This window comes from Prunus avium, chromosome 3, assembly GCF_965620075.1.
Source record: "Prunus avium chromosome 3, drPruAviu1.hap1.1, whole genome shotgun sequence".
In the NCBI taxonomy this organism is placed as follows: Eukaryota; Viridiplantae; Streptophyta; class Magnoliopsida; order Rosales; family Rosaceae; genus Prunus; species Prunus avium.
In genome coordinates, this window is record NC_142286.1 from 34,315,874 (window position 1) to 34,343,345 (window position 27,472).

At 37.1% G+C, this 27,472-nt stretch overlaps 5 protein-coding genes and 8 non-coding genes across 19 annotated transcripts; 11 read left to right on the forward strand and 2 right to left on the reverse strand.

Moving 5' to 3' along the window:
* Positions 1-3: 3 nt before the first annotated feature.
* On the reverse strand, positions 4-786 carry LOC110754479 (ubiquitin-like domain-containing protein). Its single transcript, XM_021955550.2, has one exon. The coding sequence runs from the start codon at positions 769-771 to the stop codon at positions 4-6; it is 768 nt and encodes a 255-aa protein (XP_021811242.1). The 5' UTR covers positions 772-786.
* Positions 787-2,906: 2,120 nt separating this feature from the next.
* Positions 2,907-4,498, forward strand: LOC110748678 (peroxidase 27-like). Its single transcript, XM_021948631.2, has 4 exons — positions 2,907-3,143; positions 3,332-3,520; positions 3,621-3,786; positions 3,885-4,498. The coding sequence occupies exons 1-4, from the start codon at positions 2,922-2,924 to the stop codon at positions 4,289-4,291; spliced, it is 984 nt and encodes a 327-aa protein (XP_021804323.1). The 5' UTR covers positions 2,907-2,921; the 3' UTR covers positions 4,292-4,498.
* Positions 4,499-6,309: 1,811 nt separating this feature from the next.
* On the forward strand, positions 6,310-8,220 carry LOC110754467 (peroxidase 3-like). The gene is made up of 4 exons (XM_021955534.2): positions 6,310-6,772; positions 6,885-7,076; positions 7,185-7,347; positions 7,637-8,220. Exons 1-4 carry the CDS (start codon positions 6,560-6,562, stop codon positions 8,050-8,052), a joined length of 984 nt encoding a protein of 327 aa, XP_021811226.1. The 5' UTR covers positions 6,310-6,559; the 3' UTR covers positions 8,053-8,220.
* Positions 8,221-9,346: 1,126 nt separating this feature from the next.
* LOC148295998 (small nucleolar RNA Z157/R69/R10) lies at positions 9,347-9,444 on the forward strand. The gene has a single exon (XR_015834928.1). It is a non-coding gene; the product is annotated as a small nucleolar RNA Z157/R69/R10 (small nucleolar RNA).
* A 177-nt stretch (positions 9,445-9,621) lies between these two features.
* Positions 9,622-9,709, forward strand: LOC148295999 (small nucleolar RNA R11/Z151). The gene has a single exon (XR_015834938.1). It is a non-coding gene; the product is annotated as a small nucleolar RNA R11/Z151 (small nucleolar RNA).
* Positions 9,710-9,781: 72 nt separating this feature from the next.
* LOC148296000 (small nucleolar RNA Z152/R70/R12) lies at positions 9,782-9,896 on the forward strand. Its single transcript, XR_015834934.1, has one exon. It is a non-coding gene; the product is annotated as a small nucleolar RNA Z152/R70/R12 (small nucleolar RNA).
* Positions 9,897-9,966: 70 nt separating this feature from the next.
* LOC148296001 (small nucleolar RNA snoR80) lies at positions 9,967-10,089 on the forward strand. The gene has a single exon (XR_015834920.1). It is a non-coding gene; the product is annotated as a small nucleolar RNA snoR80 (small nucleolar RNA).
* A 5,678-nt stretch (positions 10,090-15,767) lies between these two features.
* On the forward strand, positions 15,768-15,865 carry LOC148296002 (small nucleolar RNA Z157/R69/R10). Its single transcript, XR_015834930.1, has one exon. It is a non-coding gene; the product is annotated as a small nucleolar RNA Z157/R69/R10 (small nucleolar RNA).
* A 171-nt stretch (positions 15,866-16,036) lies between these two features.
* Positions 16,037-16,124, forward strand: LOC148296003 (small nucleolar RNA R11/Z151). The gene has a single exon (XR_015834939.1). It is a non-coding gene; the product is annotated as a small nucleolar RNA R11/Z151 (small nucleolar RNA).
* Positions 16,125-16,208: 84 nt separating this feature from the next.
* LOC148296004 (small nucleolar RNA Z152/R70/R12) lies at positions 16,209-16,322 on the forward strand. Its single transcript, XR_015834935.1, has one exon. It is a non-coding gene; the product is annotated as a small nucleolar RNA Z152/R70/R12 (small nucleolar RNA).
* A 70-nt stretch (positions 16,323-16,392) lies between these two features.
* LOC148296005 (small nucleolar RNA snoR80) lies at positions 16,393-16,515 on the forward strand. The gene has a single exon (XR_015834921.1). It is a non-coding gene; the product is annotated as a small nucleolar RNA snoR80 (small nucleolar RNA).
* Positions 16,516-17,687: 1,172 nt separating this feature from the next.
* LOC110754446 (TraB family protein) lies at positions 17,688-21,036 on the reverse strand. The gene is made up of 9 exons (XM_021955512.2): positions 20,575-21,036; positions 20,424-20,471; positions 20,250-20,309; positions 20,098-20,181; positions 19,871-19,975; positions 19,247-19,360; positions 19,038-19,138; positions 18,367-18,478; positions 17,688-18,137 (listed from the first exon to the last, which is right to left on the reverse strand). The coding sequence occupies exons 1-9, from the start codon at positions 21,034-21,036 to the stop codon at positions 18,009-18,011; spliced, it is 1,215 nt and encodes a 404-aa protein (XP_021811204.1). The 3' UTR covers positions 17,688-18,008.
* Positions 21,037-21,243: 207 nt separating this feature from the next.
* Positions 21,244-26,859, forward strand: LOC110754443 (Zinc finger C-x8-C-x5-C-x3-H type family protein). 7 transcript variants are annotated; one of them, XM_021955504.2, is made up of 11 exons: positions 21,244-21,377; positions 22,761-22,871; positions 23,137-23,173; positions 23,378-23,522; positions 23,617-23,679; positions 24,558-24,655; positions 24,775-24,846; positions 24,955-25,175; positions 25,604-25,803; positions 26,149-26,358; positions 26,527-26,859. In XM_021955504.2, exons 1-11 carry the CDS (start codon positions 21,251-21,253, stop codon positions 26,569-26,571), a joined length of 1,329 nt encoding a protein of 442 aa, XP_021811196.1. In that variant the 5' UTR covers positions 21,244-21,250; the 3' UTR covers positions 26,572-26,859. The 7 variants fall into 7 exon arrangements, with proteins under 7 accessions (XP_021811196.1, XP_021811198.1, XP_021811200.1 ...); XM_021955506.2 differs by having other exon boundaries at positions 23,623-23,679; XM_021955508.2 differs by having other exon boundaries at positions 23,402-23,522.
* The last annotated feature ends 613 nt before the right edge of the window (positions 26,860-27,472 follow it).

The window sequence follows — 27,472 nt, forward strand, 5'->3', positions numbered from 1 at the left end:
ATATCAATATCCACTGCGATACACGCTCCCTTTAAACACATATATGGGATCTCCATCTTCCACACCATGCCACCTGAGGCTACAATTGTCACGCATGGTCCTCTGCTTGTGTATGAACAAATAATCATCAATTGGAAGAAGTTTCCTGCTTAAAAGCAGTTGCCTCATCTCATTGACTGTGCTTGAGTCCTTCATTTTCAAAGGAATTCTGGATGCATTAAGCAAGCTTGAGGAAGTTTGTACCACAAGACTCAATCTCCTTGAGCGAGGATCATCCGTTGGACGATTCACGGTCTTGAGGAACACAAGGATTTCAGAAAATTCACGTATGCCGTACTCGCCTAAGTTGCGAAAATCTTCTTCTAACTCAATTCCACAAAAGAAGAGTGACATTCTTTTGATGGGTGTACCGTAAAGAATGTGGATTGTATCTTTAAGGCTACTCACTGTTTCTGTTCTGTTCACCTCTATGTGATGCTGTATTGCTGAAAATTTTATGATAATCGGAATCGTACTAGAACGGTGAAAAGGAGGTTCCATGCATTTGATTGTGAGGTTAATTTTTGTACCTTCAGTGACAATTGGATAGTCTTCCATGTCTAGTCCATCTACTAATTCCCATCCCCACACTGCAAGGGTCTGTGAAGCCATGGGGATGCCCAAGAGTTGTGCAATCTTCCTTTTGATTTCAAGGACAGGTTCTTTGAGACCCACTTCTACGGTAAATTCATGTCCCCATGTATCAATAATGACCCTCATCTTGTCACTCATATAACTGGCCTATAGTTTCTGTTGCTCTGTGAGACTAAAAAAAACCAAATACAAATAAGAACACTGGATGGCAGATGGGTTTTTAATTTTATGCTGGTGAAGAAGGGTTTTTAAGTTCAAAATAACTTTGATCTTAGAGTCATGTCAAAAACATGAGTTTTACATCATTCTATTTGTATTTGTATCTGAATTCATGCGAAAAGCATTCTCAACTTTGATCATGAGCATATAATTCATGAAGGACACACACACCTTATTTAATTAGTGGTAGAGCTAATTAAACAAGATTATTTCACTGTTTTAAATTAAGTCCCCTCTCCAAATTATTTCAAAAATTAGCGACCACATGATTTTTGGGAGCAGTTGAAGCAGAACGTTGACATGCATAATATGTTATCATAATCTCTAGGAGTTGTGCGAGCGAGTGAGTGGCATTTTGTTATTTTTTTGGAATTGTGTTTCACTATCCAATATGAAAAGGGATCTTAGTGCATTTTTTGACAGGATGCTACTTCTAGGTTAAAATGGAAAAATGTTTTTTGGTCAGGAATTCTAAAAGGAATATATCCATGTTGTCTTTAGTCATTTTGTACACACATATTCAACTGAGTAAAACTTGTCTGTATCGGACAGTCGATAACTTAAAAAGCTTAAACTATCAGAAAATGGGCAAACAATGTACGTCAAGAGTCGTAGAGTCGTAGGCTGCTGAGCTTATAGAACATAGTCAAATATTACCCAGTTTATAATGCATCGATTCTGAAACTTGGCTGGAGCAGACCAACCATATAATAACTTAATAAGGCACTTTATTTATATTGGTTTCTTTAATGAGACCTAAAATTCAATTTTGTATGAGCATGTGTTTTTGAATCACAGTCTTCCCTGTCAGCCTGTTACCAAATGTGCGAGACTGAGTCCATACCTCGAACTAAACATTTTCAAATTATAGCACACTCAGGCATAACCTTGAGAATATTACTAGCTCATTACCGACTACGTATTTCATTATCTTATATCCTACCAAACACTCTTGGGTCTTTGACTTTATTTTCACACTTAATCTGCAAAGCCATCATCTTAACATATTGTGCATGCTAATTATGTCAGCAATTTAGTTAAATCATGACAAACCCTATTGGAAATTTTTTAGATCCAATCTCTTTGTAGAATGGCATTTTATACTTTATTAGGAAGCATCGTTGTCAGTTCTCATACGTATAGTATGCTCTACGTACATATAGTTTACGTTCTCAATTTTAATAATTTGCCAAGTAATAGTTAATACAGATGTAATCAATGTTTAATACATAACTGTGTTACCTGATTGATGATTGCCATGAAATTTCATTGACTTCTTGAGAAACAATGTAAAATGAAAATTGTAGTGTTATAAAATTCTGTTCTTATCTGTAATAGGCCAAATTCTCTGCATGAATTAGCATGCTATTGATAAGGTCAACATCTCCCAAACTGTTATATTATAATTTTTTTTTATTTTGTTAATATTCTGCAATCAATCATATGCCAGTTTTCAACATAGAATTCTTAATTATTTCTTTCAATCATTTCCTCACTCCTGCTACTATGACATTAATTTCATATTTCCCTTACTGGTCTAAGCATAGTGTTGAAAAATATAAAGTCCCACATCGAAAACTTGACTAAATAAATTACAACTTATAATAAGTGGCTCCACTCCTAATAATGTCGAGGTCTTTTGTGATAAAACCTCACACCTACTCCGAGGCCTTACCGTTAGATAAATTACAATTTATTTGGTATTTCTTAACTCCAATTTTCTGTTGCCTTTAATTTGCAGAAAAATGGGTTCCGTCTGAAGCTTTATCCTTTTTTCTTTTCTTCTTGAACTTATAACTTAAGTTTGTCTTATGTTTTTTTTCTTGTTATTATGAGTATTATTATTGTGTTTTTTTTTCTGTGAGTTGTCAACTTGGGTTTTCATTATTTATTTTTTGGAGAGGAAGTTGTCAAATCGTTTGTTAGGCGGCCTTAACGTTTAAGATAATATAAAGTCTATAAACAACTCTTAAGGACAGTATGTTCTGACAAATTCAAAGGCTTAAACATAACTATAAAACCCATGACACACTGGTAATTCGTATCGGCGATACGTCTATCTAAAGACAATGGCTACTCAAAAGCTTATCTCAGTTTTGTTGCTTCAACTCCTGCTTGTTATTTTGGCCTCAGACTTCAGCAATGGGCAGAAGTTGAACGTTGGGTTTTACCACAAAACATGCCCAAACATAGAGGCTATTGTGGCAAAAACTACTCAGCAATACATATCTCGGGCACCAACGCTTGCTGCTCCTTTGTTAAGGATGCATTTTCATGATTGTTTTGTTAGGGTATGTTGTTTGGTTGCATTAATTACTTGCCTCCTATGTAATCCATCAAATGTTGATTAGGCAATATGTACTTGTATGCATTACTAGTCCATGCATGCACATAATTTCCTCCACTAAAAAAGTTGCAGAACAATTTGCAAAGGACTGAATTTTGTTCCTAGCTAACTCCATTAAATTTTGATTTGCAGGGATGTGATGGCTCTGTGCTGTTGAATTCCACAGCGAGCAATAGCGCTGAGAAAGATGCATTCCCCAACCAAAGCTTAAGAGGGTTCCATGTCATAGATGCTGTAAAATCTGCAGTAGAAAAGAAGTGTCCTGGTGTTGTTTCTTGTGCTGATATCTTGGCGTTGGTAGCTCGTGACGCAGTAAGAATGGTAAAAAGAAACTAATCTTGTATCCACATAATTCTATAATTTTATTGCATATGTTGTTAAATAATCGGGTAGCTTTACTGAATTGATATTTTTATTTCAGCTTCATGGATCATTTTGGGAGGTCCCGACAGGACGTAGAGATGGAAGAGTGTCAGTAAACTCAGAGGCCTTAAGAGGGTTACCAGCTCCTTTTGCAAACATAACACAGCTGAAAGCAACATTTGCTTCAAAGGGTCTAAGTGTTAAAGACCTAGTGGTTCTATCAGGTGACGAATCTTAAGTTCGATAAAGAATTTTTTGTTTGTCTGGTTGTTTTTTTCATGAGACTCTAACTTATAAGCTCTTTTTTTTTTTCTTGTCTCAGGAGGACACACCATCGGAACATCTCACTGCGGACCCTTTTCGAATCGCTTGTACAATTTCACCGGTAAAGGGGACACAGACCCGAAATTGGACAAAAACTACATAGCTCAGCTGAAGACAAAGTGTAAGCCAGGGGACATAAAAACCCTGGTTGAAATGGACCCTGGAAGCTTCAAATTATTTGATGAAGATTACTACACTCTTGTCAACAAAAGAAGAGGACTTTTCCAATCTGATTCAGCTCTTCTTGATGACCCTGAGACAAGAGCCTATGTGATACAGCAAGCCACCTCTCATGGAGCCACCTTCCTAAAAGACTTTGGTGCCTCAATGGTAAATATGGGAAACATTGGGGTCCTCACAGGCAACTCAGGTGAAATAAGGAAGCAATGTGCTTTTGTCAATTGAGGGCAAATGCAAGCAAGCAAGTTTATATATTTTCTGTATATTTTTGTTTCAGCTGGTGATCTTTTCAATTTCCAAGTGTAATATAAGTTGACTGGTAACCAGGTCATGTGATTTTGCAGTGTTATGGTGGTGGAGCCTTCACCATATATATCATGCAACTTCTCAATTATTTTCCGGGCAAATAAAGTATTGTGGGGCATTTTAATTTTATAAAAAAGATTATTAATTGCAAATTAATAAAGCTTAAATATTCGTTTGAGACAGAAATATTTGTTTGTGTACAGCTTGCTTGAATGCTAATAAAGGGCCAGAGACAATTGTTCGCCAACTTTCTTTAACGTGATCTGAATTCTGATTGTGTTGATTTTATAATCTAAGCCGACATGGTCCACCAGTTAGATATTGGCAAAATATCACAATAAAAATATTTCCACATTGGTAAAATTCAAAAAGATAAAAAAGGATAATGGAACTTTTGCTGTATTTTGGCTCTATTAAATATGCAGTTCATAGCCGTGATTATTTTTTGTACCCTATTGACATGGGGTGTATCATAATCGTGACTATCTTTTGTACTTCCTGAAAATTTGTATTGGATGCTTGTTTGGATCTGAGTATAGGTTCAAGTGATTGATTGCTTGTGTGACTATTGTAATCGAGTCTTTCCATTTTTATCAATGATATTTATGTCGTTTGAAGCAATAAAAAAAAGTACGCAGTTCATGACTGGATGCCCTGAATTATATAAGTGCATGGCAGAAAGAGAGAGCAAAGAATCAATAAAAGCAATCTTTTTCCTTCGAAAGTACTTATAGCCAACTCTCTGCATGCTTAAAAGTTTGATTAAAAATTAGATTAAGGCTAACAAAAGATATTTATCATCTGATGTATAATCACTTTAAGCATTTTCTTTAACTTTAATTTTAATTATTCACTCTAATGGAAACTTAAAGTGGATTCTCTTAATATGTTTTTGAATTATATGAGATAAAGAGCTATATAAGTACTTGATGATGTTACACTTAGTCTCAAACTTCATAGGCTCATAGCATAGCATAATGATTTTGCTGGGATGAAGCCAAAATTATTAGGGTTTTGGCTTTAGGCCATGTTACCGAAAGATCAGTAGGAAAAAGATGTCAAAAAAAAAACCCCATTGGCCCAACACAAAGGAGAAAGTCAACTTGGTCTGGTTCTTCAAAATCTTGGACGCTCCCAAATATTTAATTAAGGATAATGCTTGCCTCTTTTAAAGAGATATTTCTTCCTACTAATCACACACATGCAAAAATAATTCTTGAAAAATATAAAAAGAAAAACTTATGCACACATATCACATCGTAATTGTCAGAAATATAGAAACTCATACTTATATAGTATCGAGAAAAGTATTTTCCTTCAATTAATTATGACCTGAAATACATCATATTAACAGAATCATTCACCTCCTATGTTCATCATTTTATTTCGTTTATGCCTACAAAACTCTGAACCAAAACACACAACAGGAGATAAGACAGGTCGTCTCGATTAATTTTGTTTTTTTCCCATTTTGTCTTTCATTGCATAATATTCTGTTTTTTTTTTTTAATTTTAAAAAAATTAAGAGCAGCCACGCAGGTGACAGCATATAGCCAATTATTGATAAGAAAATTGGATAGGTGAGCAGAAATTATAAAAATTAAAATTTCCAGTACTGGAGCAGTTGAGTTTTCTGCTTTATTATGCAAACTTCAGATCAACATCCACCAAACCCACATTACATAAATATGCGGGCGCACACATACACACATATATATAAAGCCGCCACTGTTGACTGTTAAACTTAAAACTGTTACCAAGTTATAACCAAGTCACCTTAATTAAGGAACATAAATTTATATAATCTCCAATTAATTATGAAAAAAGACATAAATTATGGTGGCAATGAGACCATAAAAGATGTGTGTTGTCAGTCAGACGCTAGCTTCAGACATAATCCATCATCAAAGTGAAAAAGCATTTGCTAATTTTGAATTTACTTTGCTTGTTAATTATCTTATGAGGGACAAGCCTAACTGCTCATATTAAGTAATAATTTTTATTAAAATATGATAAAAGCTTTGCCTCCAAGCTCGTGTTAGTTGGCTAGCTGGATTATTTTCGTCACCCTGCAATTTTCATATCTTTCACAGCTCAAGTTGAAGCTGGGGTCTATAAATTTCCAGTCCTAAATTTGGAACTGCAACTGCATTCAAGTTTACAGCTGAAGCTTGTCTGCAAACGAAAATGGGATCGGTTCGTTTTTCCGGGATTTTATTAGCTTCGTGCTTTTTGGCGATTTTAGGCCTCAGTGAAGCACAGTTGCAGTTGGGTTTTTATGCCAAGAACTGCCCAAAAGCAGAGAAGATTGTGGAGGATTTTGTAGATGAGCACATACACAATGCACCTTCAGTTGCAGCAGCCCTCATAAGAATGCACTTCCATGACTGCTTTGTCAGGGTTTGTGTTCATCATCTTCTTCCCTTGCCCAAGATTCTGCAGTCTACTTTGTCAGTGTCAGAATTAAATTTTTTGAAACTAATTAATTTTTTTTAATGTTTTTGCTTGACAGGGTTGTGATGCCTCTGTTCTTCTGAACTCAACTTCAAGTAACCAAGCTGAAAAAGTTGCCCCTCCAAATCTAACACTCAGAGGCTTTAACTTCATTGACAGAATCAAGACCCTACTTGAAGCTGAATGCCCTGGAGTAGTTTCTTGTGCGGATGTTATTGCTCTGGCAGCAAGAGACTCTATTGTAGCAACAGTAAGATCTCCAACCAATCATCCAATTTTTAAAAGTAAATTTTATTAAAACTCAGTGAACTTATTATGTGTTTTTTTTTCTTTAAATATTTTTCCTTGGTTTGGTTAGGGAGGTCCATTTTGGAAGGTTCCAACAGGTAGAAGAGATGGGGTGATCTCAAGGAGTGCAGAAGCCTTAGCCAACATCCCAGCCCCAACTAGCAACTTCACCACTCTCCAAACACGTTTTGGTAATCTGGGTCTTGATTTGAAGGACTTGGTCTTGCTCTCAGGTAAATCTAAACGTTGACCAGGAAATGTTGCCTTTCCAAATAACCTACATGTTATGTAAGTGCCCTCGTATATATAAATATATAGAGATAAATTGCTAATATGACGGCCTACTAGGTAACGTTCTCTTAAGAGACCTATGTTGTTTCAACTTTGACAGACTGTTAATTTGAACTACTAATTGAGTAAACTCATATATATAAACATGTAGAGTCAATTAGATATAATATTAATGGCTACTGAGTAATATTCTCTTACGAAACTTATGTTGTTGCAAAATCGTGAATGCAGGGGCCCACACAATTGGTATCTCTCATTGCTCATCATTTTCAAACCGCCTTTACAATTTCACCGGAGTGGGTGACCAGGACCCAGCTTTGGACAAGCAATACGCAGCGAATCTCAAGGCAAACAAGTGCAAAAGTTCAAGTGATAATACCACAATAGTTGAAATGGACCCTGGAAGCCACAGGACTTTTGACCTCAGCTACTACACACTTTTGCTCAAAAGACGAGGCCTCTTTCAATCTGATGCTGCTTTAACCACAAGCTCAACCACCCTTAATTATATCAACCAGCTCCTCAAAGGTCCACTTCAGAATTTCTATGACGAATTTGCCAAGTCCATGGAGAAAATGGGTCGGGTTAATGTTAAGACTGGATCAGCTGGTGAGATTAGGAAGCAATGTGCAGTTGTGAATAGCTAGGAATAATCTTTGGTTTAATAATTTCTCAGTCTTTTCTTATTAGTTTTTTTTTTTTGGTTTTTGGTATGGCAATCTTTATGTATGTTTTTATTTTATTTTATAATATTTAAAGAATATGGGTTGATTGGATTTGTATGAAGTTATGAATAAATGAGGTCCATCGATCGGAGTGTTACTTTCTTTCTCAGTCAACATCATGTTTGTTTTATGTAATTCTAAATCATTATATTGTACATTGATTTTAGTCATGAATATGACTAATCACCATTTTAACAACGTGAATTTTCAAACTATATAATTAAATTCTAAAAATGTTATGTTATTTTAACGTACTAAATTGACCACATTTAATCACCATATTATGTGTTAGCTGATGTATACATATCACGTCATTTAAAATAATCCATTGTTTTATATTGCTTTATTTAATTAATCAATATTCTTTTCAACTTTCACCTTCTCCAATGAGTCATGTTTGCTTTATATATACTAAGAGTCATGGTTTGGCTACTTTGGTCATTTCCGTAAAGAGTCATGTTTGCCTTAAACTTTGATCAACATGTATATACGGTCCAATAAAAATATGGATCCAAAAGATTTTCAAATTAGTTGAGGTATTGATGTTGTTTGACTATATATATAATACGATTTCATTTAATTTTGTTTTTTGGAGGCATACATATATAGATTAGCTTTTGGTACATATTAATATGAACTCTTCAATCCATTAACAATGTAGCGATATTCTACACTATACAAGATGACGGGCACATTATCTTGACCAATTGACCTAACCCACAATGTACGCCACCCATGCTACCATTGCCCAGATAAAAAGTACATGTCACATTTTTGTTTGATTGGGAAAAATCAAGAATATAATTCAAGGAACACACTAGAACTGACAATGGGCTTTTAGGTTTCTGGTTAACGAAAAATGGGATTCATTTTACCCATTAACTCTTTCGATTTAACAAGGAGTCAGATCCAAAACATTCACCTCCAATGAGGCTCTTCTCTTGGGCCCATTTATTTGTGGCCCAAACCCAACAAAAAACCCAAAATGCCGAAACCCATTTTGCTCCCTAATTTCCATATATCTCAAACTTTCCCATTCCCACCCTAACAGGTGCCTATATATACCACCCAACTCTCACACGCTTCTCATCCCATTTTCTCTACGCCTCCCAAACACTAACCTTTTCTCGCAGAAGTTCTCTTAGATCCCAAATCTAGGGTTTTTCAATAAAATTCAAGTGTTTTTGCAGCTCATTTGTGTTTTCTGTTAAATCAGAAGTGTGCGGTGATGAGGCTATTTGTGGACTAGAGTTTATGATCTGGGTTCTTCTCCCAAAAGTTTGATTACAAACCCTTGGCTGTCTGAGCACTCTTTATCTGTTTTCTCTTATCTTCCAATCTGTAGTTTTGAAAAGTGCTTTTTTCCAAAGTCGCTCATATCATATTTTTGACTTTCTGGCAAAACCCATAAAAGTTCTCAAATTTATTGGTTTTTTTATGCTGTAAAATTGTTCTTGTTTATTAGGGTTTATATGGCAGTGGCACTATATGGAGCTTATGATGATAATTTTTAAATATCTTAGCGGATTTCAGTGAGGCCTTAGGGTGAATGATCTGATTGTTACACACACTGAGGCTCAAATTTAATTAATTTTCTTCAAATTTTGATGTTCCTCAAATTGTTGCCAAATTTTGAGTTGTTGGGTTGTGGTTTGCGATGATGAGGTGAAACACTGGACGTGTTTTGGGTAGTGGACATGACCTCTTTTGGGGGTTCTTGCCGTGAGCTCATTCTTACAAAACGACTTCTCCTTCCACTGAGCTCCACTCCCACATAATCAAGTTTTAAATTTTATCTAGTAAAATTGAAAACCAAATTGTAAAAATGCGTCCATTACCAATTCTAGAGGATTATTGGTTCCTCCTGATGTAATGGCTCGGACGCTACATTGACCTATGTGGCCATCCTGATCAATGGATACTCAATGCCATTGAATCCTGGAAACACCCCATACATTTACTTGAAATAAACATGAACTTTAATTTAGGTTAATTCATAATAATAATTAGTCTTCAATCTAACCTGCTTGAAAACCATTATGTAAATCATGGTTCTGGTTTTCTATTTGTTTAAATTGGAATTTTGTAAACACACCCCGAAACATTGGCCAAGTCCCACATTGCCCTTAGTCTTACATTTACTTGACTGAACAAATGCCCTGCTGAACCTGGTTAGGGCAGTAACATGGTTGGAACAATTATATTGAACTCTTGTGTTAAATATTTTGTGGATTGCTCAACTCCTATGAAAATTGTTGACGGACTATCCAAATTTAGATCTATGCAAAAAAACAAGGATGAGTTAAGATGGGTCACAACACAAATTGCTTTCACCTAATGGAACATATGGAAAACTTGGTGTAATGCTGTATTTGAGCACCAAAAACCATCCCCATAAGCGACAATTTATGCTACCTCAAGTTGTGTAACAAATTTCCTTGCTATCCAAACTACTCATACCCACAACAACATTCTGAGTTTGGACAACCATCAAACTACTCCCTCTGTTTGGTCACCCCCATCTGGAATTACCATCAAAGTCAATGTGTATGCATCGAACCTTAGAAATAGCAAGGCTAGACTTGGAATTATAATTACAGACACCCAATACAAGTTCATCGCAGCAAAGATAGTTCAAATCACCACAAGTTCTCTTTTGGGAGTCGAGGCTTAGGCACTTCTTTGGGGAAGCGTGTTTGCTCAAGAGAAGGGGAAAAGACATCTAGAATCGGATTCAAGGTCTGTGACTCAATGCTTAAATGGTAATATTGCCAGAGGGGCTTGGACATTGTATCCCATCCTGAGCAAGTTCAAGGAGCAACTTTCCAACTTTTTTAATTATCGTTGCTCTTGGATTCCTTGTTCAGCGAAGGAAGCTATAACATCTCACATCAATCAACAGAGAGTGGATAAGGTGCCTTATATGTACATGCCCACCTCCATCTAGACGAAGCCTTTTGGGAGCTCACTGACTTCGGATTCCATGGGAACTCCGAAGTTAAGCGAGTTTTGGCTATAGCAATCCCAGGATGGGTGACCCATTGGGAAGTTGCTCATGAGTTCCCAGAAACAAAACCATTAGAGCATGGGGGCCCAAAGTGGACAATATCGTGCTACGGAAGAGCGATCCGGGATGTGACAGAAGCGGCTAATCTTTTGGCAACGCTAGCAAAGGAAAGGATGTGCACGAAAGTGTGGGTCATTAGACCCCCATCTTTTCTTACCCATGTTCTGAATAAAGATGGTCTTCCCTACCCTCCAAGTATTTAGCACCATATTTCAAGTTGGAAGGAATGGACGTGTGTTAAGCTCTGCCTATGTCCTTACCCATGTAACTACTTTAGCTGTTTTATCTTTGGCACTAGCAGTGTTTTGCTTTTGGCCCCTGTTAAATTTGGTTGGTTTTTAACCTTAGGCACCATGTTGTTTCCCTTTGTGGCTGGGGCCTCTTGATATGTAGCTTTGTAGTGGTTTTTTTGCCGTTTATTGAATGCAACACTTCAGTTTAAAAAAAATCAGCATCGGACATAAGGATTTAATTGGTCGGACTATTTGTGGGAACACATATTTCGCCGGCCAATTAAAAGATGATTGGAAAAGAAATATTCTTAATTAAATCCTATTTAATTAGGAAAATTATCTTTGATTTAATAGAGGAATATCTCCTTAAATTAATAAATCAATTTCCACCAAATCTATTGGATTAATTCATATCATTTTTTTTTGGAAAGAATAATCCTAATAAATAAAAAATTATATTCCCAACACCCTAGCATACAAGGAGAGTTATTAATATGTGGCTACACAAGACATTTAAGGTAACTCAAAAAACCTTAGTTAATCGCTACCAAAATTTTCCCTCTCCTTTTTCTCTTTGCCGCAACCTCTTCAAATACACACATGCCTCTGGCCACTCGACTTTCCTCGTAAGAGAAAACTCCGACAACTTTAGCTATTGTCGTATATTTTTCAAGGTCTAATCGAACTTACTTAGGCATCGGAGGGCCTTTGGCCAACACCCTCGAGTGTGCCGTCTCCAACTTTGGCTTCGTCGTGGAACACCTACGTCCATTCCCCCATTGCCTCCTCCATTGATGTATGCAACCACATATACCTTCAATGAAACCCTAACCCGCGTATTGTTGGGGCTCACACAATTCTCCCCTATAGATCCAAGCAATCAAGCAGACGTCAGTCTTATGGTTGACCAACTGGCTCAAAGAGTGGACAACTAAAATAATTTGGTTAGACATCTCCTCAGGTAGATCAACTTGGTCCAAAACCTTGGCCCGAGATTCTATGGTGAAGAGAGAAGGACAAACGGATGCACCAACAAGCAACTCGAAATGTCGCAGGCCGGTCAAGCAGGAACCAGTAGCCGAGGAAGAGGGCAAAAACGTATGTTGACATGTCACAAGCATCCGCGGGCTCCAGTCAAAGCAGATCGAGCCTCCATGCAAGATTAGGTCCAATGACCAACTTACACGAAAGGTTGGGCCCACGATTTGATGTCTATGCTCGCTTGGGCTTGCAAAGAAGCATTCACGCGAGGCTAGGCCCCAAGGGAGATCAGTGTTGCGTAGATTTAGCTCCACCAAAATGGATTAAGCTGCATCCTCAACTTGTGATACTCGCAAGTGCACCAACCGTTGGTAGTATAGCATATGTAAGTGCGAGGTCGATTCCACAGGGATTGGTGATTGAATGATCCAATTTAGTTTCCCTACACAAAATAGAAACAAAAACAAAGAACATAAAACAAGGAAGAAAGAAATAAGTAACTCAAGCAAATAAGTTCCCAAGTTCAATTTAGATTAATGGATTGATTCTAGCTAAAGTATGATTAAGCCATGGTGTGTGGTCATAACCTTGTGTTCCTAATTCCCTAATTTGATCATTTGTTGTCTAACCTAAAATTAAGCATTAGGAACCCATTAAGCATAGAAGAACATTTTAAACAACCAAGCATGTATCTAATCCATGTTGTGGAATGTCCATACATACTCTTCCTATTCATAGTTCAATTCGAATTAAAGCATGGTGTATACTCTTAATTCAAACCAAGATAGCTAACATGCAAGCCTAAATGGTGATCAATCATTCAAACTAGCATATTAACTTATAAGCATAATGAATAAGAACAAAAACCATAATTGAAACTTGGAAACTAATTAAACTTGAATACTTAAGAAAGAATGTACATTACAAGAAAAATAAATTACAACTAAGAAAACATTAAAGAAAGCTAGAATTGAGAACTAGAAAGGAAAACTAAGAGAATTTGAGGGAGAGAAGGGAAGGGAGCTCTAGAGAAGTGTTTGAGAGCTCCCCCCCTTGGGGTGTGTTTACAAGCTTAGAGAACTTCCCTATTTATAGGCCTAGGGGAAGTGAAAATCTGAATTCAATATGGCTAATGCATACAACACTTGTTTTATAAAATCTGAAATGGTTGATGCACTTGTATTAGAAAATCTAAATTGGGTGATGCACTTGTATTAGAAAATCTTGAATTGGTTGATGCACTTCACCAATAGATCCCACCAGCAGCCCTAGCTCATCTTCATGTCACCATGAACAAGCTTCCAACCAGTAATGATAGCTCATACCTAGCTCACCATGACCAAGCATCCAACCAGCACATGCTGAGGTCAGCATGAACAGCAACTTCAAGGGCTTACAACTTGGGCTTCTCTTAATCAAATTAGGACTTTAAGCACTCGAAATTGAAGTTCAGAATGTCTTCTTTCCAGCCATATGTTATTTGGGCCAATCCAAGGTCGGAGGAAGAAGTTAAGGCCGAAACAAATTGCTAACTCATTTTCCGCGCTGATAAGATCCATCCTGAGCATGGTTCTGTGTTTGCTAGGTAACGGACTCCAGATTTATCCAATGGGGCTGAATTTTGGATATGTTATAGTACACACCAATTGGAACAACTTTCATGAAGAATGTGGCCTCATCCGAGCTATGTAGGTTTCTGAAACAAAGCTTGCAATATGACCTACGAAACTGGGCTGGCAGGGGACTGTAGCCAAAATTTAGTTTGTCTTTAAGCTCTTCATCCATTCATCCAAATTAGGCCCTAACATGCATGGATTGCATCATTTACTATCCAAAGCCCTCATTATTACCTAAAGCTCAATGAACTGAAAGATAAACACAAAAAGGATTAAAAGCACAAGTTTAACTCAAAAACATAACCAAATCATAAGCTAGAAGGGTACAAAATGATATGTAAATATGCACCGATCAATCAGCCTCACAATCCACCTCAAGAAGTGCTTGAAGAAAGGCGCTCATCGGCCCGCTCCGAAAGGGCCAGTACAAGGCAACAAGCCGTAAAAAATTCGTCGCAAGCTCAGTCCACCAATACATCGCTCAGGCATGACATCAGAGGAGGTCTACCCCCGAGAGTCAATGAGGAGGTCAGTCAGCGACATTCGCGCCATGGGAGACACCTATATGAGCCGCAAGCCTTGCGAGTAAAAGACATCGAGAAGCTCGTGAATGATCGACTTCGAGACTTAAAGGTTGGAGAAGACTAGGAAGATGCCATGCGAGAGCAGGTAGACCAAGTAAACTCCTTTCCTTTCACCAATGAGATCAAGCAGGCGGCCTTGCCAAGGCGATTCGCAACACCATATTTCAATCCATTCAAAAGGGATTCCGATCTCAAGAGCCATCTGAAACATTTCAAAAGTGTCACAATTCTTTACAAATCCGAGGATGTGTTGATGTGCAAGGTGTTTGCGAAGACCTTGCAAACAGCTCAAGACTGGTTACATACTCTGTCGTCCGGGTCGATTAGCTACTTCAAGGAGTTGGCTTTCGTATTCACAAAGGAGTACACTTCCCACTGAACGATCAAGAAACAAGTTGATCGCCTGTTTAACCAGTGCAAAAATCCTGATGAGTTACTTTTAGATTACATCAAAAGGTTCAAGGCTGAGAAAGCTAACATCGTAGGGTGCGATGATCGTATTGCCTCCTTAGCTTTCAAGAAAGGAGATCCCGATAAGAGGAGTACCAACAAGTACTGCGTCTTCCATTGGGCACATAAGCATTATACAAATGAGTGTTATGTTTGAAAAAGGCACCTCGAGAAGCTGGTCAAAAAAGACCATTGCACAGAATTCGTGGTGAAAAAGGCTATCCAGCAGATCGAGAACCTCGATGTTGCTAAAGATCAAAATGCATATCAAACTTTTATTTGGTTGGAAAAAATCAAGAATATAATACAAAGAACACTAGAACTGACAATGGGCATTGAGGTTTCTTGTTATCTACAAATGGGATTCATTTGGCCCATTAACTTTCGATTTAATAAGGAGTCAGATCCAAAACATTCACCTCCAATGAGGCTCTTCTCTTGGGCCCATTTCTTTGTGGCCTAAACCCAACAAAAAACCCAAAATGCAGAAACCCATTTTGCTTCCATAGATCAAAAACTTTCCCATTCCCACCCTAACTGGTGCCTATATATACCACCCAACTCTCACACGCTGCTCATCCCATTTTCTCTACGCCTCCCAAACCCTAAATCCTTTCTCGCAGAAGTTATCTTAGATCCCAAATCTGGGGTTTTTCAATAAAATTCAATTGTTTCTGCAGCTCATTTGTGTTTTCTGTTAAATCAGAAGTGTGCGGTGATGAGGCTATTTGTGGACTAGAGTTTATGATCTGGGTTCTTCTCCCAAAAGTTTGATTACAAACCCTTGGCTGTCTGAGCACTCTTCATCTGTTCTCTTATCTTCCAAACTGTGGTTTTGAAAAGTGCTTTTTTCCAAAGTAACCCATCTTACCTTTTGGACTTTCTGGCAAAACCCATAATTTTTTTCTCAAATTTATTGGTTTTTTTATGCTGTAAAATTGTTTTTGTTTGTTAGGTTTTGTATGGCTCCACATTGAGCTTATGATGATAATTTTTGATAATCTTAGCGGATTTCAGTGAGGCCTTAGGGTGAATGATCTGATTGTTACACACACTGAGGCTCAAATTTTAATTATTTTTCCTTCAAATTTTGACAGTAGTTTTGGTTTGGTTTAAAGTTTGCAAATTTTGAGTTGTTGGGTTGTGGTTTGCGATGATGAGGTGAAACACTGGACGTGTTTTGGGCAGTGGACATGACCTCTATCGGGGGTCATGCCGTGAGCTCATTCTTACAAAACGACTTCTCCTTCCACTGAGCTCCACTCCCACATTATCAAGTTTTAAATTTTGTCTAGTAAAATTGAAAACCAAATTGTAAAAATGCGTCCATTACCAATTCTAGAGGATTATTGGTTCCTCCTGATGTAATGGCTCGGACGCTACATTGACCTATGTGGCCATCCTGATCAATGGATACTCAATGCCATTGAATCCTGGAAACACCCCATACATTTACTTGAAATAAACATAAACTTTAATTTAGGTTAATTCATAATAATAATTAGTCTTAAATCTAACCTGCTTGAAAACCATTATGTAAATCATGGTGCTGGTTTTTTATTTGTTTAAATTGGAATTTTGTAAAAGATAAGGGTTTAGGCTTTAGCAAAAGATAAATTGCCACATTTCTACGTCCTTGAAATATTGGTCAAGTCCACTTGAATTGTTAAATCGGCTTTTGACATAAGAATTTGGTGGTCGAATTGTTAGTGTGTAAATCCAAATCAACTTGTCTGGTTTAGTTTTTTGAAGATGGATTTGGATTTGACTCAAATTCATTTAGAATTTCATAAACTCAAATTTGTAGGTGGATTTGTGTTGAATCAAATTCATTTGCTCAAAAAAGGCCCAATTCATATACTCCGATTATGTGAAACTCAAAATTGGTAAATAGCAAATTGAAAGTTTAAATCAACATCACTTCTCGTCCCTCGAACGGATGAGGTCAATGTCTGATTGGATTATTGTAAAATCTACTGATACAAGAAAAAAAAGAAGCTCAAGATGAATTTCTTCGCTGTATACTTGTTAATAAAAACCCAAATGTCAAGAAATAATAAGCAGTGTATATGAAAGATACCTTTCCTGGTATCCATAATGTGACAGTTTTTGATTTTGGAATCTGCATATGAATGAAAGATATGGAAGACACGTTTTGTGGAATCTGTATGGGCAAAGCTAAGGTGTATTGTTCAATGTACAATTGGGAAGAACCTGAGGTTTAAGCTATTGTTGGAAATTTGGAAGGACCTCGTTTTACAAGAGAAGGGATCTTCATGGAAAAACTAGAAAAGGAATTCAAAATTAGAAATATTTTTAAGAATGAATCTTTTCTGGTTTAAAAATCCTATTGTGACTATTCTTTTCGACTATGAATGATGGAATCGTCTGTTGCGGTGTATAAAAAACAATCGATTTGAAAATTATGTAAGAAATGAAGAGTCACAATGTTTTTTAATAACCTTCCAACAACATTACAAGGATTTTAATAATAAAGATGAAGGGTGCCGCAGAGAGACCATCGAAAATTTTGGTCTAAAATTTTAAGAGCTGGTCACAGTCTCACAGAGTGTCCTTACCTGATCTTTTACTTACAAAATCACTAAACATTCATGAGATTATAAAAGGGCATAAACCACTGAAAAAGTAGGTAAATAAACACAAACCGAGTATACAAAAGAAAACGACAAGGCAATGTTATTCTGATTAATACATGTATTCTCAAATTCTGGGATGGCAACTCAATGCATATTTTCTTATTTGTTTGGCAGTAAAATGGATTCTTATATTCCGAAAGAGGGAGGGCAAAAGGTCCAACGTCTAGTACGTTTTCCCTGGGTAATCCAGATGTGCTCGGTTATTGCTGAACAATAAAGAGTCACATATTGTACATTGGGTGGCCTCCAATGTCTCATTTAGATCCTCAACATTCATTCATTTCTGAGCTTTACTTCTTGGATGCAAGATAGATGCCTGATATTATGGCCACCCCTGCAACCGCTACACCGAAAGATTTAAGGACTTTTGCGGTGGAAAATGCCGACTGCTGTGAAGGAATTTCCATAAGATCCTTGACCTGCAATACATGGTCAAACACAGAGCATGAAAATCTAGAGATAAGTAATACGAAACATACACTTGCCATCCAGCTTTGGTGAAACACAACAAGAAACAATCAATGAGAAATCAGAAAGCAAATCTAAGAAGCCATGATAGGTAAAGGTGCTGAATTGTGTGCGCACTTGGGTGGTGCACATGGACTTGTTCTACAGGAAGAATTTAGGAAAAAGGAACAATCAACCAACCACAACAGGCTGCTTCCAGTGCTTCTTAATTCCTTGAAGGTGCCCCTTTCCCACCACTGCAACTACTGAACTATGCTCGCTGGCAATTCTCAGCAGTGTAGATGACATGTACCTAAATATCCAACAATTAGAATCAGATCAACAAAGTGATAAGAATTTATGCAATAGAACTAAAAGTCCAAAATTGCGGTTGAATAACAGGTTCCCCAAAGATGCTCTGTACAGATGTATGCGATTCTTAGTAAGGGTTCTATACAATTGTTTTTACTAAATAGGTGCCCTGATTAATCAACTCTAACGTTGCAGTTGGATTGGTGAATTTGGATAAAATCCACAAAGCAAAATGAAACCTTTGTTTATTTACACTCTCCAACCTCCACAAGCATATACATGGAGCTTGTACTTGGATAATTTCAAATACTTAACATAAGAGCTTATTTACTACCTAAACCTCCGTGATCAAGTTGTTACATGTCTCCCATGCAGGGGGAACTGACAAACACACTCACTGTTTCTTTGACTTTTCAGAACCAATTCCAGCAGAATGAAATTGAAGATACAAGGACAGAAAAGAAGAGAATATTTTGATAGGATGATAGGTAATAGATATGCCATCATCTTTTGATCTTAGTATTAGTTTGATAGAATGAATAACTCAGATGAATACTTACTGGTCTCGCTCATGTACGAGTGTTTCCATTAGAGTTGGGTACTCCTTGCTCATCTCTTGAATCACAAGAGTCAGCATGTCAACATCATCCATTTCCTTTAGCTGAAGATAAGCAAGACCAAATCATTAATCACAAGCAACTAAACATTAGAAGCATAAAAAAGTGGTTTCTTTTCACCAAATCAAGAGCATACTTCCTTAGATGCTTACCATTTTATTCAGATCATCAGGACTTGGTAGAAAGACTGCTTGAAAAAGGAATGAATATAGTAGTTTTATCTTATGCCAAAGTGGCATTTTTGCCCACGTCCTTCGCAATGTAATCTGTTTCAGCCGATCGCAAGTCATATTAAAGTAGTTCTTGACTAGGAAAATAATACAAGGTCTGAAGCAAAGTAGATAAGATTATGGGAAGACAGCCTACAGAACGCTAAGTTAGCATAGCGGGGTCGGTGTAAAAGCGAAGCAAAGAAACAAAGAAGAGAGACAGAATAAAGATGTATTGATATTAGAATTTTGAATTGCCACAACCTTTGGAAAGAATTGACATGAAAGAGAATTTCGGGCATAAACATTCAGCAAGTCTGGTTAATTCATCCTCTAGAAATAATCTTGACAACAAAACAAATAAAGCTACAGCATTTCATAGGGAGACATCTCATCATAACCAGCCTTCGAGATGCAAAATGCATACAGTTAAATTTTATTACACATGAAAATTACTTGGGTAGGTAATACACATTTCTTCAGACAACGGGCAGCAGCAGCCGCATAGGGCAGGCTGCAATTGATAGATATCAGGGCACCAAAAGGATAAGGTATAATGTATTATACCTGCACTGGGCGATCGCCAAGTATCACCCTACCACCATACTTCATTGCTTCTTCATATGCTACACGAAACTCAGCACCAGGAAAAACCTCAAGCTTACTTGAAACCTAACAGAAAATTCACACAAAAATTACACCACCTGAATATACTGACAACATATGGAAATAATGCTTAGTATAGTTGGATCAAAGATGAAAACTTTTCTGAAATCATAGATAAATTTTCATACCTTGGCAAGGAACCAGCTGTAAACAATTCCAAAGGCATTATGTTTTTTCTTCCACATTTCTATCATTTCGCCCATTGTCGGTACCTGATGAACTAAATGTATTGGTAATCATTTTTACTTATTGGAAAAGCAGAGCAACCACAGATTCAGACCTTCAAATTCTGAGGAGTAAGTGCAGCCACCCGACTGGAGCATAACTCCAAGAAGACAACCTACATTCATCAAACAAATTCCATGAACTTTATAATTTAACACAATTTCATGACATAATTGCCAGAATTAATTCAACAGAACCTTAGTAAGCAAGTTTCGAAATGGATAAGCACCTCTGGTTTCAAATAGCTAATCACTGCTTCAACTTCTCTGCATGACTCCTACAACCACACACAAACCCAAGACCACAACTTTTCATTTCCAAACGAAACGTATACTGCAAGATTCGAATTTTCTCACCAACCAAACACGAAATTGTCTTACCACCGAAACGTGAGCCGTTCCAACCAAGTGCACGTCGCAAACGCCACCCTCGGCCGTAGACTCGCACGTTAGCACCACCACGCTCCTCGACAGCTCCTCCGGAAGGACCTTCCTCTGGTCTGAGCTCTCGGCCGCAGCGCTCGTCGAAACGACGTCGTCGTCGTACTCGTCCCTCGGCACATCGACACCGACGATGCTATCCGACAGGTCTTCAATCGTAGGGTTCTCGACGTGGACGAAATTCTCGGCGGCCGGCGGGTCGGGCACGGGGGATTGCGGGTCCATAGCGGGCCGTTTCGGGTGGGGCTGACGCGGACCGTTGGCCGTGGCAAAGGCCTTAAATCTGGCTTTCCTTAGGGTCGAGAATTGAGCGAGGGTGTTCGGAGAACGACGCAGGGAGAGGAAGAAGCGGGGTGACTCGGGCGAGTAGAGTCGGATGACCAGGCGAGTCGACCGATTCATAAAACTTTGTGCCAACGCGGTCTCATCAAACTGGGGACTAACCGTACCTCACTGGTTAATAGTACTGCTATATATAGTCTGATTGCGACACGTGTACGGTGAGAAATGAAACGGGTATCCTTCTATATAAAGGGCTTCACTTTGCTCTGCAACTTAGCTCTTAAGCTTAATCTGTGATTCTCTCTCCGACTTCGGATAGTTTATTTTGGTTACGATGGTAGAGAGGAAGCTTTTCAAGACGAAGCTGTGCGTTTTGTATCAGAGAGGGCGATGTGCGCGCGAAAGTTGCTCCTTTGCTCACGGACAAGCTGAGCTCCGTCGTTTCTCGGGCTCCTTTGACGGTATATTTGCTCCTCTTGCCTCTTGTCCTCTTTTGTTTCAATCTTCAATGATTTAGTCACAAGCTTTGCTTATCTTTTGCCAGTTGGGTTTCTTTTCATTTTTAATTTTTTGGGTTTTTTTTTTCTGGTTTGCTCAACAATTACAAACCCTTTCTTTGATTGTAATTAACTGTCAAGTTTTGTAATTTAGAGCAAGTTTTTACTGCTTTTAAGTCATGTTGGCATGTTTTTCGTGAGTGGAAAAGGTCTAACATTTAACTTCTTTTTCACGATTTTGATTGTTACTTGAAACAATGTGCTTCATTTCAAATTACTTTATTTACTTTGAATTCTGCTTACATGAATGAATTCAAGTGATTCAATGCTCTCTTTCTGTCTGTTCAAGTTGTCTTGCAATTTATGATCATCTAATGTAATCCTTCCCTTCTTTGAAACTATGATGTGTCTGCAATTTGGATATTATTTTCGTCTGATGGAGCAAATGGGACCACATATGTTTAAGGACTGGGGAGTTAAGTATTATTCCAGAAAAATTGCAGATTTAGTCATTCAGCGGTTAGAGCTGCCATCAAAATCTCCTCTTGAGAGATGCTGCATTGTCAGCTGTGTTGGTGTCTCCAAAATTCCAAGTTCATATTGATTAACAAGGTCACTGTATTGATTCTTCAGGACGGATTGTTCTAGGTGGTTTATGTTTTAACTTATAGCCAATTCCGATTGTGGTATTCCTGTGGGGAACCTCGTCAATATAATGCTACTTCGATATGTTATGATGGATTAGGTAGTTCTGGAATATATCTTCTTCTATAGCCTTGAGACCCAAGATGGTTTTGGTGAATATCCATACTTTCTATTTTCCACTTGAATTCTGCAGTTTGTGAATTTCACGGAGATCATGGCATTTTTATTTGTCTTCTTGAATTATATTGTCAAGAGACTTCTTGGATGGAGAAGAATCTTTTATGGGAGTTCTCGCAGAAGAAACTAAATTATTATGGGTGCTTCTGATAATTTATATCTGTTATCCTTACATGGAACCTTGGTGAATCTCTTGACCTTTCTGATTGCATCTCATCCTTATTGCTCAACAAGATGATGGGAATGCCAATTCTCCTCTATCCAATGCTTCTCTGATATATGAAGGTTATCTGTAAGCTCACACATGGGTTTACTATATCTATTTCTTATATGAGAGCAGTAGTTTCTATGGCCCTTTGAAACTGGCAAGGATTCAACATAACTGTTCATTATTATGTTACTCATGTTATTCCATGTAATGGTAAGCTTAGCCTCATTATCATATAATGGGTGGTCTCCTTGTTTCTTCTGACAGACTAATTAATAGTTTTTAGATCTGTTTTACTGAAAATCTACTATTTGTAGGTAGGCAGGACTCTGGAGGCGATGACTTGAGGGATAAGCTTGACAGAAGGTATTCTCCACGGAGAAGGTATTCACCAGAGAGAGATGCAGGGGGACGACATGTACTTCATGGTCAGGAAGCATTCTTATATAATTATTCTGTTGTATTGTTCTCCACATTTTCCTTTCTTTAGTTATAGAACTTATTTTGGTTTATAGTCCCGTATTTTTAACAGTTGGTAAAGTTTGACTGTTGTGGTTGACCACCATTCAAAGGCGAACAGAACTTTTGACTTTCATTTAGCAATATTTTTACTTCTGTTTCTAAATTCTGGCTGATCTTTTCCTCTTTTTTTTTTTGTTTTTTCCTACAACTTTCTTGGTGAAAATTAAACAGCAGAATATAGTCCATCCAGGTCTCTTGAGAGAGAAAAGTAAGTTAATGGATCCCCTTGCAGCTTTCTCCTCTATTATTGTCTCACCCTATACCTCTTTGATTACTGCAGGGAATTTGTTTCCATATATATTTGCTTTGTGGATGCTGCATATTGAGCATTTATCCTTCTAATCTCTTATAAACAGTACCAAAGATTTTCTTTCACTTTAATTTTTCCTGACACTTTAGCACTTGTTTTTAGTTTTGAATATTCCTTCGGTAACAGCAAACGAAGGAAGAAACAACACTTGGATGGCCAAAGTGATATTTCTGGAAGTTTGAGAATTTCAAATGAGACTGAACATGAAGCTAAAGAAGCAAATTCCAGAGGTTTTCGTGAGGAGCAGGTATGAAATTCTGGTCAAAGGTTATCATCATGAGTTCATTTAAAATGCTTTCCTAATCTTGGTTGAAATTCTATTTTGATATTCTTGGAACTAGGTGCAGTTAAAGCAATTGCAGTCAGAGATCAACATGCTTGACCACCGCAGATCTCAATTAGGGGTCAGTTCCAATTATTCAAACTTATGTTTATTATTGGTTTTCATTTATGTGAATGTATCCCAAAATGACAAGGTCTTTTGCGCAACTTATTTTGTATATTGTTAGTGAAAATACTTGACCGAAAAACAAGTTTGTGAAAATGATACATCATACTGTAGTCAGTGAATAGGTACTTGATCTTTCTTGCTGTGATCTATTGCAAGTTATTTTAGGTATATCTTCTTCATACACATGACTTTACTTTCATTAATGTAGTGGGAGTAGAATGTTGTATTAAAACTTTCCAGATCAGTTATAGAGTATTCTTCTTTGGAATACTCTGTCTATCTCAGTCTTTTCTTTCGTTTTGTCTCTCATTTGTATTGTACTGTCTGCTTACTTCGGGATGATTTGTTTATCTATTTTATTTCCTATTTTCAGTTCTTCCTTGATCCACACACCAAACCAATTTTCAGCTGTGATTCCTTTAATGATTATTGGTTATATTTTTTGCGCGCAATGCATTTGTTATTTGGGAGATTCACTATTATACCCAATATAAGAGCCCAAATTATTTAAAAAAAAAACCCATATGAAATGGACTTTAAAAACACACCCAAAGCCCATTTACAACATAACAAAAAGGCTTATAACTTTTTTAAATTACAAAACTGCCATTGATTTCTTAAAATAAACCCAACCCAAAAACCTCATAAAAAAGCCCAAAACACTCAATAGGGCATCAAAGTAATTTAATAATCAAAATTAAATTCAATAGGGCCAACTATCATTTTTTGAGTTTTTTTTGGGTTTGTTTATAGAAATTAAATGGTGTAGGGTTTATTTATAGTTTTAGTGCTAAGAATGGGTATATGACTAAATATCTCTTGTTATTTCAGGTCTACCTGGAAGAGAAGTCTCAAGAAGTGGATAGTCTTACTTCTAAAATTGAGGAGCTTGAGGCTCAATTATACAAAGAGAAAGAGGAATGTAAGAGGTACTAAAGATATTATAAGGAATTTGTATCATCTGCTACAGAGTAGCGTGTTTACTGAAGTCTTACTAACTGATGAGCGGTTCTTTCTTCCTCTTCTCTGGGATATTCAAAATATTCAGGATCTCCTCCAAAGTGAAGAAGTTTGTAAAAGCACATTCTCGTAATTCAAGGATACAAGATCAACTAAAGAGGCAAGTTTTTTAATATAGTTTTAAATTCCTCTGGTTGCTTTTGCATTCAGTCATTATTGGAGTTTGTGGAGCTCTTGCAATTTGATTAATTGTATGAAAAATCTGTAGATCACAGGTCCGACTTAATAAGTTGGGAGATCAGCTTGCCTTAGATATTTATGGAATTGATGTCAATGAAGAGGATTCAAGCATTAATATTGTTAGTGATGGTGATGGTGAGACTACTGGTTTTCCAGTAACCCCGCATAATGAGCGGCTGAATGATGCTTCTCCAAGCAAGATAAGGCTGGAAGCTATTAGGGATTATGCCAAAGAATCAAAACAAAGTGGTAGGTATTGACATTCCATGTATAGGATTTTGTAGACTTTATGAAATATATAGGGATTGAGTTTTCTCTCTCTCTCTCTCTCTCTTTTAGATTTGAACCTCCTTTTTGTTTGTTGAGAGCTGATTTAGTATCATAAAAACCCTTTACAGTCTCATAATTTGTGGACAGTTTTGTTATATTTCTCTCTTGAATATATTTAGACTTCTTTAGCTCATTTTTAAACAAATGTGGATTTTACTAATTTATTGATATTATAGCTTATCATGGATGTATTACTAATTTATTCATATTTTACTAAACAAATATGAATATATTTAGACTTCTTTAGCTCTTTAATGGTTTGACTATGTTGTTGAAGTTGTTTGCATGATGGATACCATATTTATGGTTTTTATTATTGGCGCTTACACTCTTGTGGTATATGCCAGCTCATTCAACAAGAGGACATCTGACCACATCAAGCAGACCAAAGAAGCTCTCTCGATGGAACATACACCCTGCTCAATCAAATTTTGACAAAAAAAATGAGGCAGTGAACAATGCAATTGGCAGTCCAAAGCAATTAGCAAACGAAGGCAAGCATGATAGGAGAAAGACTGCTTCCTCTAGCATCCTCTCTGCAGATATGGTGCATCTTTTTTACTTTCTAGAGGAATTTTGTTTAATTACTATGTAGTTGTAGATGCCATAATCTTTGCCGAAGCCACAAGCTATATATATTAGGCAATTTGAAATTCACAATTGAGTCTAACTCTTGGACGTCATTAGATCTTAGATCTTACATTAAGTTATTAATCTCGCCTGTTGTATGTTAAAAATGTTTTTCTCGAATGGCATCCAAACTTGTCTTCTTTTTCAGCACGGGGCTAACCTTTTCTCTTCTTGCACAAAAGCTATATGCATGTGTGCAATAAATAAACGCACTGCTCATGTTTATCCTTGCATTGAAATCTTTTGGACAACAAATGTGCAGTTGAAGATTTCGGAGTCAGCCCCTGTTGTACCCTCAACCAGCATGGCGGCTCACCCAGTTGACACAGAAGTTGAAATTGAACCAGAGGATAAAATTGAGATGGTTGGGAAAGCTTCTGGTAAAATTGAAGAAGGAGCTGCATATAAGAACATGAGCTTTTCATTACCACTTCCTCCACCACCTCCAATCCCTAAAAATAACTGCTCACAGGTAATTATTGTTTCTGGTTGCTTATTGAAGTTCTTACTCACGCACTTCTTCTCTTTAAATAGGAACATAGTGCGCGGTATGAGAATATGCAGTCAGTGCCGTGCAGCATGTATTTCTCTGTTTTGTCAATTTATTTTGGCTTCTGATAGAGTCCCATTTTGCATGCAGTATGAGGGGGATGATGAGATTATAGATGTGCAGGGAGCTGACTAGGAGACGGTGCAAGCTGATGTTGTTTAACTGTTTAATCATATTTAACAGTGAGAAGATAATTTTTGATCAAGTATTTGGCAGGGTCAGATGATTAATCTCTCTGTTTGCAAATAGTTGGAGTGATTAGTGAATGAGCATGCAGAATGTACACAAAAGTTGGTCGACTTAGAGTTTTCCTTTGTATTCGTTAATTGATAACTCACTAAGTATTTCTTAACCTTCATTTATTTGTATGGTGTGGGTTCATCTACTTGGTCGTTCCATAAATAGAACTTGTTTTTCTTATCACTCACTTTGCCCAAATAAGGGCAGCACTGATCAAGCTCTTTGCTTGCATCAGCAGCACACGTCTTACAATTTGTGCTCGAGTCTTTTGGCTTTGGCAACAGTTGAGCAAAGGTCAAATTCAGCGAGAGAAACTCTAGTGTATTCAATGATTGAACTCTTTCAAGTCGTTGAAAATTCAGTACGCTCTCAACCTAACCCAACCTAGAAAATATTTCACTCTATATTGATGATATTTTTTTCATTTGTTTTGGTCTTTTATGACCAAATAACTTGTGAACTAAATTAAAAATAGTTGTTATACATTACAAGCATTGCCAATGGGGTCTAGCTCAATGAAAAAGGCCGTGACTTGTACAAACCAAACATGAAAAATGAGAATATAAATTATTATTTTTAATTACCATAACAATATTTCCAAATAAACATAATGACAGTCGTTTATTCTCATCCCTATGAATGAGCTTAGAAAATGGCATTTTGAAAAACAAATTGACTCTATAAAACTAACGTTACCAGTAAAAGCGGTAAAATTCAAATCTTGTATAACAACTTCCATAAATAGCACGTTCACCTATCCTTCCATAAATATGATCTATTACCTCTTTTTTGGCAA

What these genes read in the sequence shown, in the direction of transcription:
- LOC110748678 (XM_021948631.2), top strand. Translation starts at nt 2,922, where the DNA reads ATGGCTACTCAAAAGCTTATCTCAGTTTTGTTGCTTCAACTCCTGCTT. An exon ending in TTCATGATTGTTTTGTTAGG is followed by an intron (nt 3,144 to 3,331) that starts GTATGTTGTTTG and finishes TTTGATTTGCAG; the next exon opens with GGATGTGATGGCTCTGTGCT. An exon ending in CTCGTGACGCAGTAAGAATG is followed by an intron (nt 3,521 to 3,620) that starts GTAAAAAGAAAC and finishes TTTTTATTTCAG; the next exon opens with CTTCATGGATCATTTTGGGA.
- LOC110754467 (XM_021955534.2), top strand. Translation starts at nt 6,560, where the DNA reads ATGGGATCGGTTCGTTTTTCCGGGATTTTATTAGCTTCGTGCTTTTTG. An exon ending in TCCATGACTGCTTTGTCAGG is followed by an intron (nt 6,773 to 6,884) that starts GTTTGTGTTCAT and finishes TTTGCTTGACAG; the next exon opens with GGTTGTGATGCCTCTGTTCT. An exon ending in GGACTTGGTCTTGCTCTCAG is followed by an intron (nt 7,348 to 7,636) that starts GTAAATCTAAAC and finishes TCGTGAATGCAG; the next exon opens with GGGCCCACACAATTGGTATC.
- LOC110754443 (XM_021955504.2), top strand. Translation starts at nt 21,251, where the DNA reads ATGGTAGAGAGGAAGCTTTTCAAGACGAAGCTGTGCGTTTTGTATCAG. An exon ending in ATACAAGATCAACTAAAGAG is followed by an intron (nt 24,847 to 24,954) that starts GCAAGTTTTTTA and finishes AAAAATCTGTAG; the next exon opens with ATCACAGGTCCGACTTAATA. An exon ending in CTAAAAATAACTGCTCACAG is followed by an intron (nt 26,359 to 26,526) that starts GTAATTATTGTT and finishes TTTTGCATGCAG; the next exon opens with TATGAGGGGGATGATGAGAT.
- LOC110754479 (XM_021955550.2), bottom strand. Translation starts at nt 771, where the DNA reads ATGAGTGACAAGATGAGGGTCATTATTGATACATGGGGACATGAATTT.
- LOC110754446 (XM_021955512.2), bottom strand. Translation starts at nt 21,036, where the DNA reads ATGAATCGGTCGACTCGCCTGGTCATCCGACTCTACTCGCCCGAGTCA. An exon ending in ACAGCTGGTTCCTTGCCAAG is followed by an intron (nt 19,976 to 20,097) that starts GTATGAAAATTT and finishes ATTTTCTGTTAG; the next exon opens with GTTTCAAGTAAGCTTGAGGT. An exon ending in CTCGTACATGAGCGAGACCA is followed by an intron (nt 18,479 to 19,037) that starts GTAAGTATTCAT and finishes TTGGATATTTAG; the next exon opens with GTACATGTCATCTACACTGC.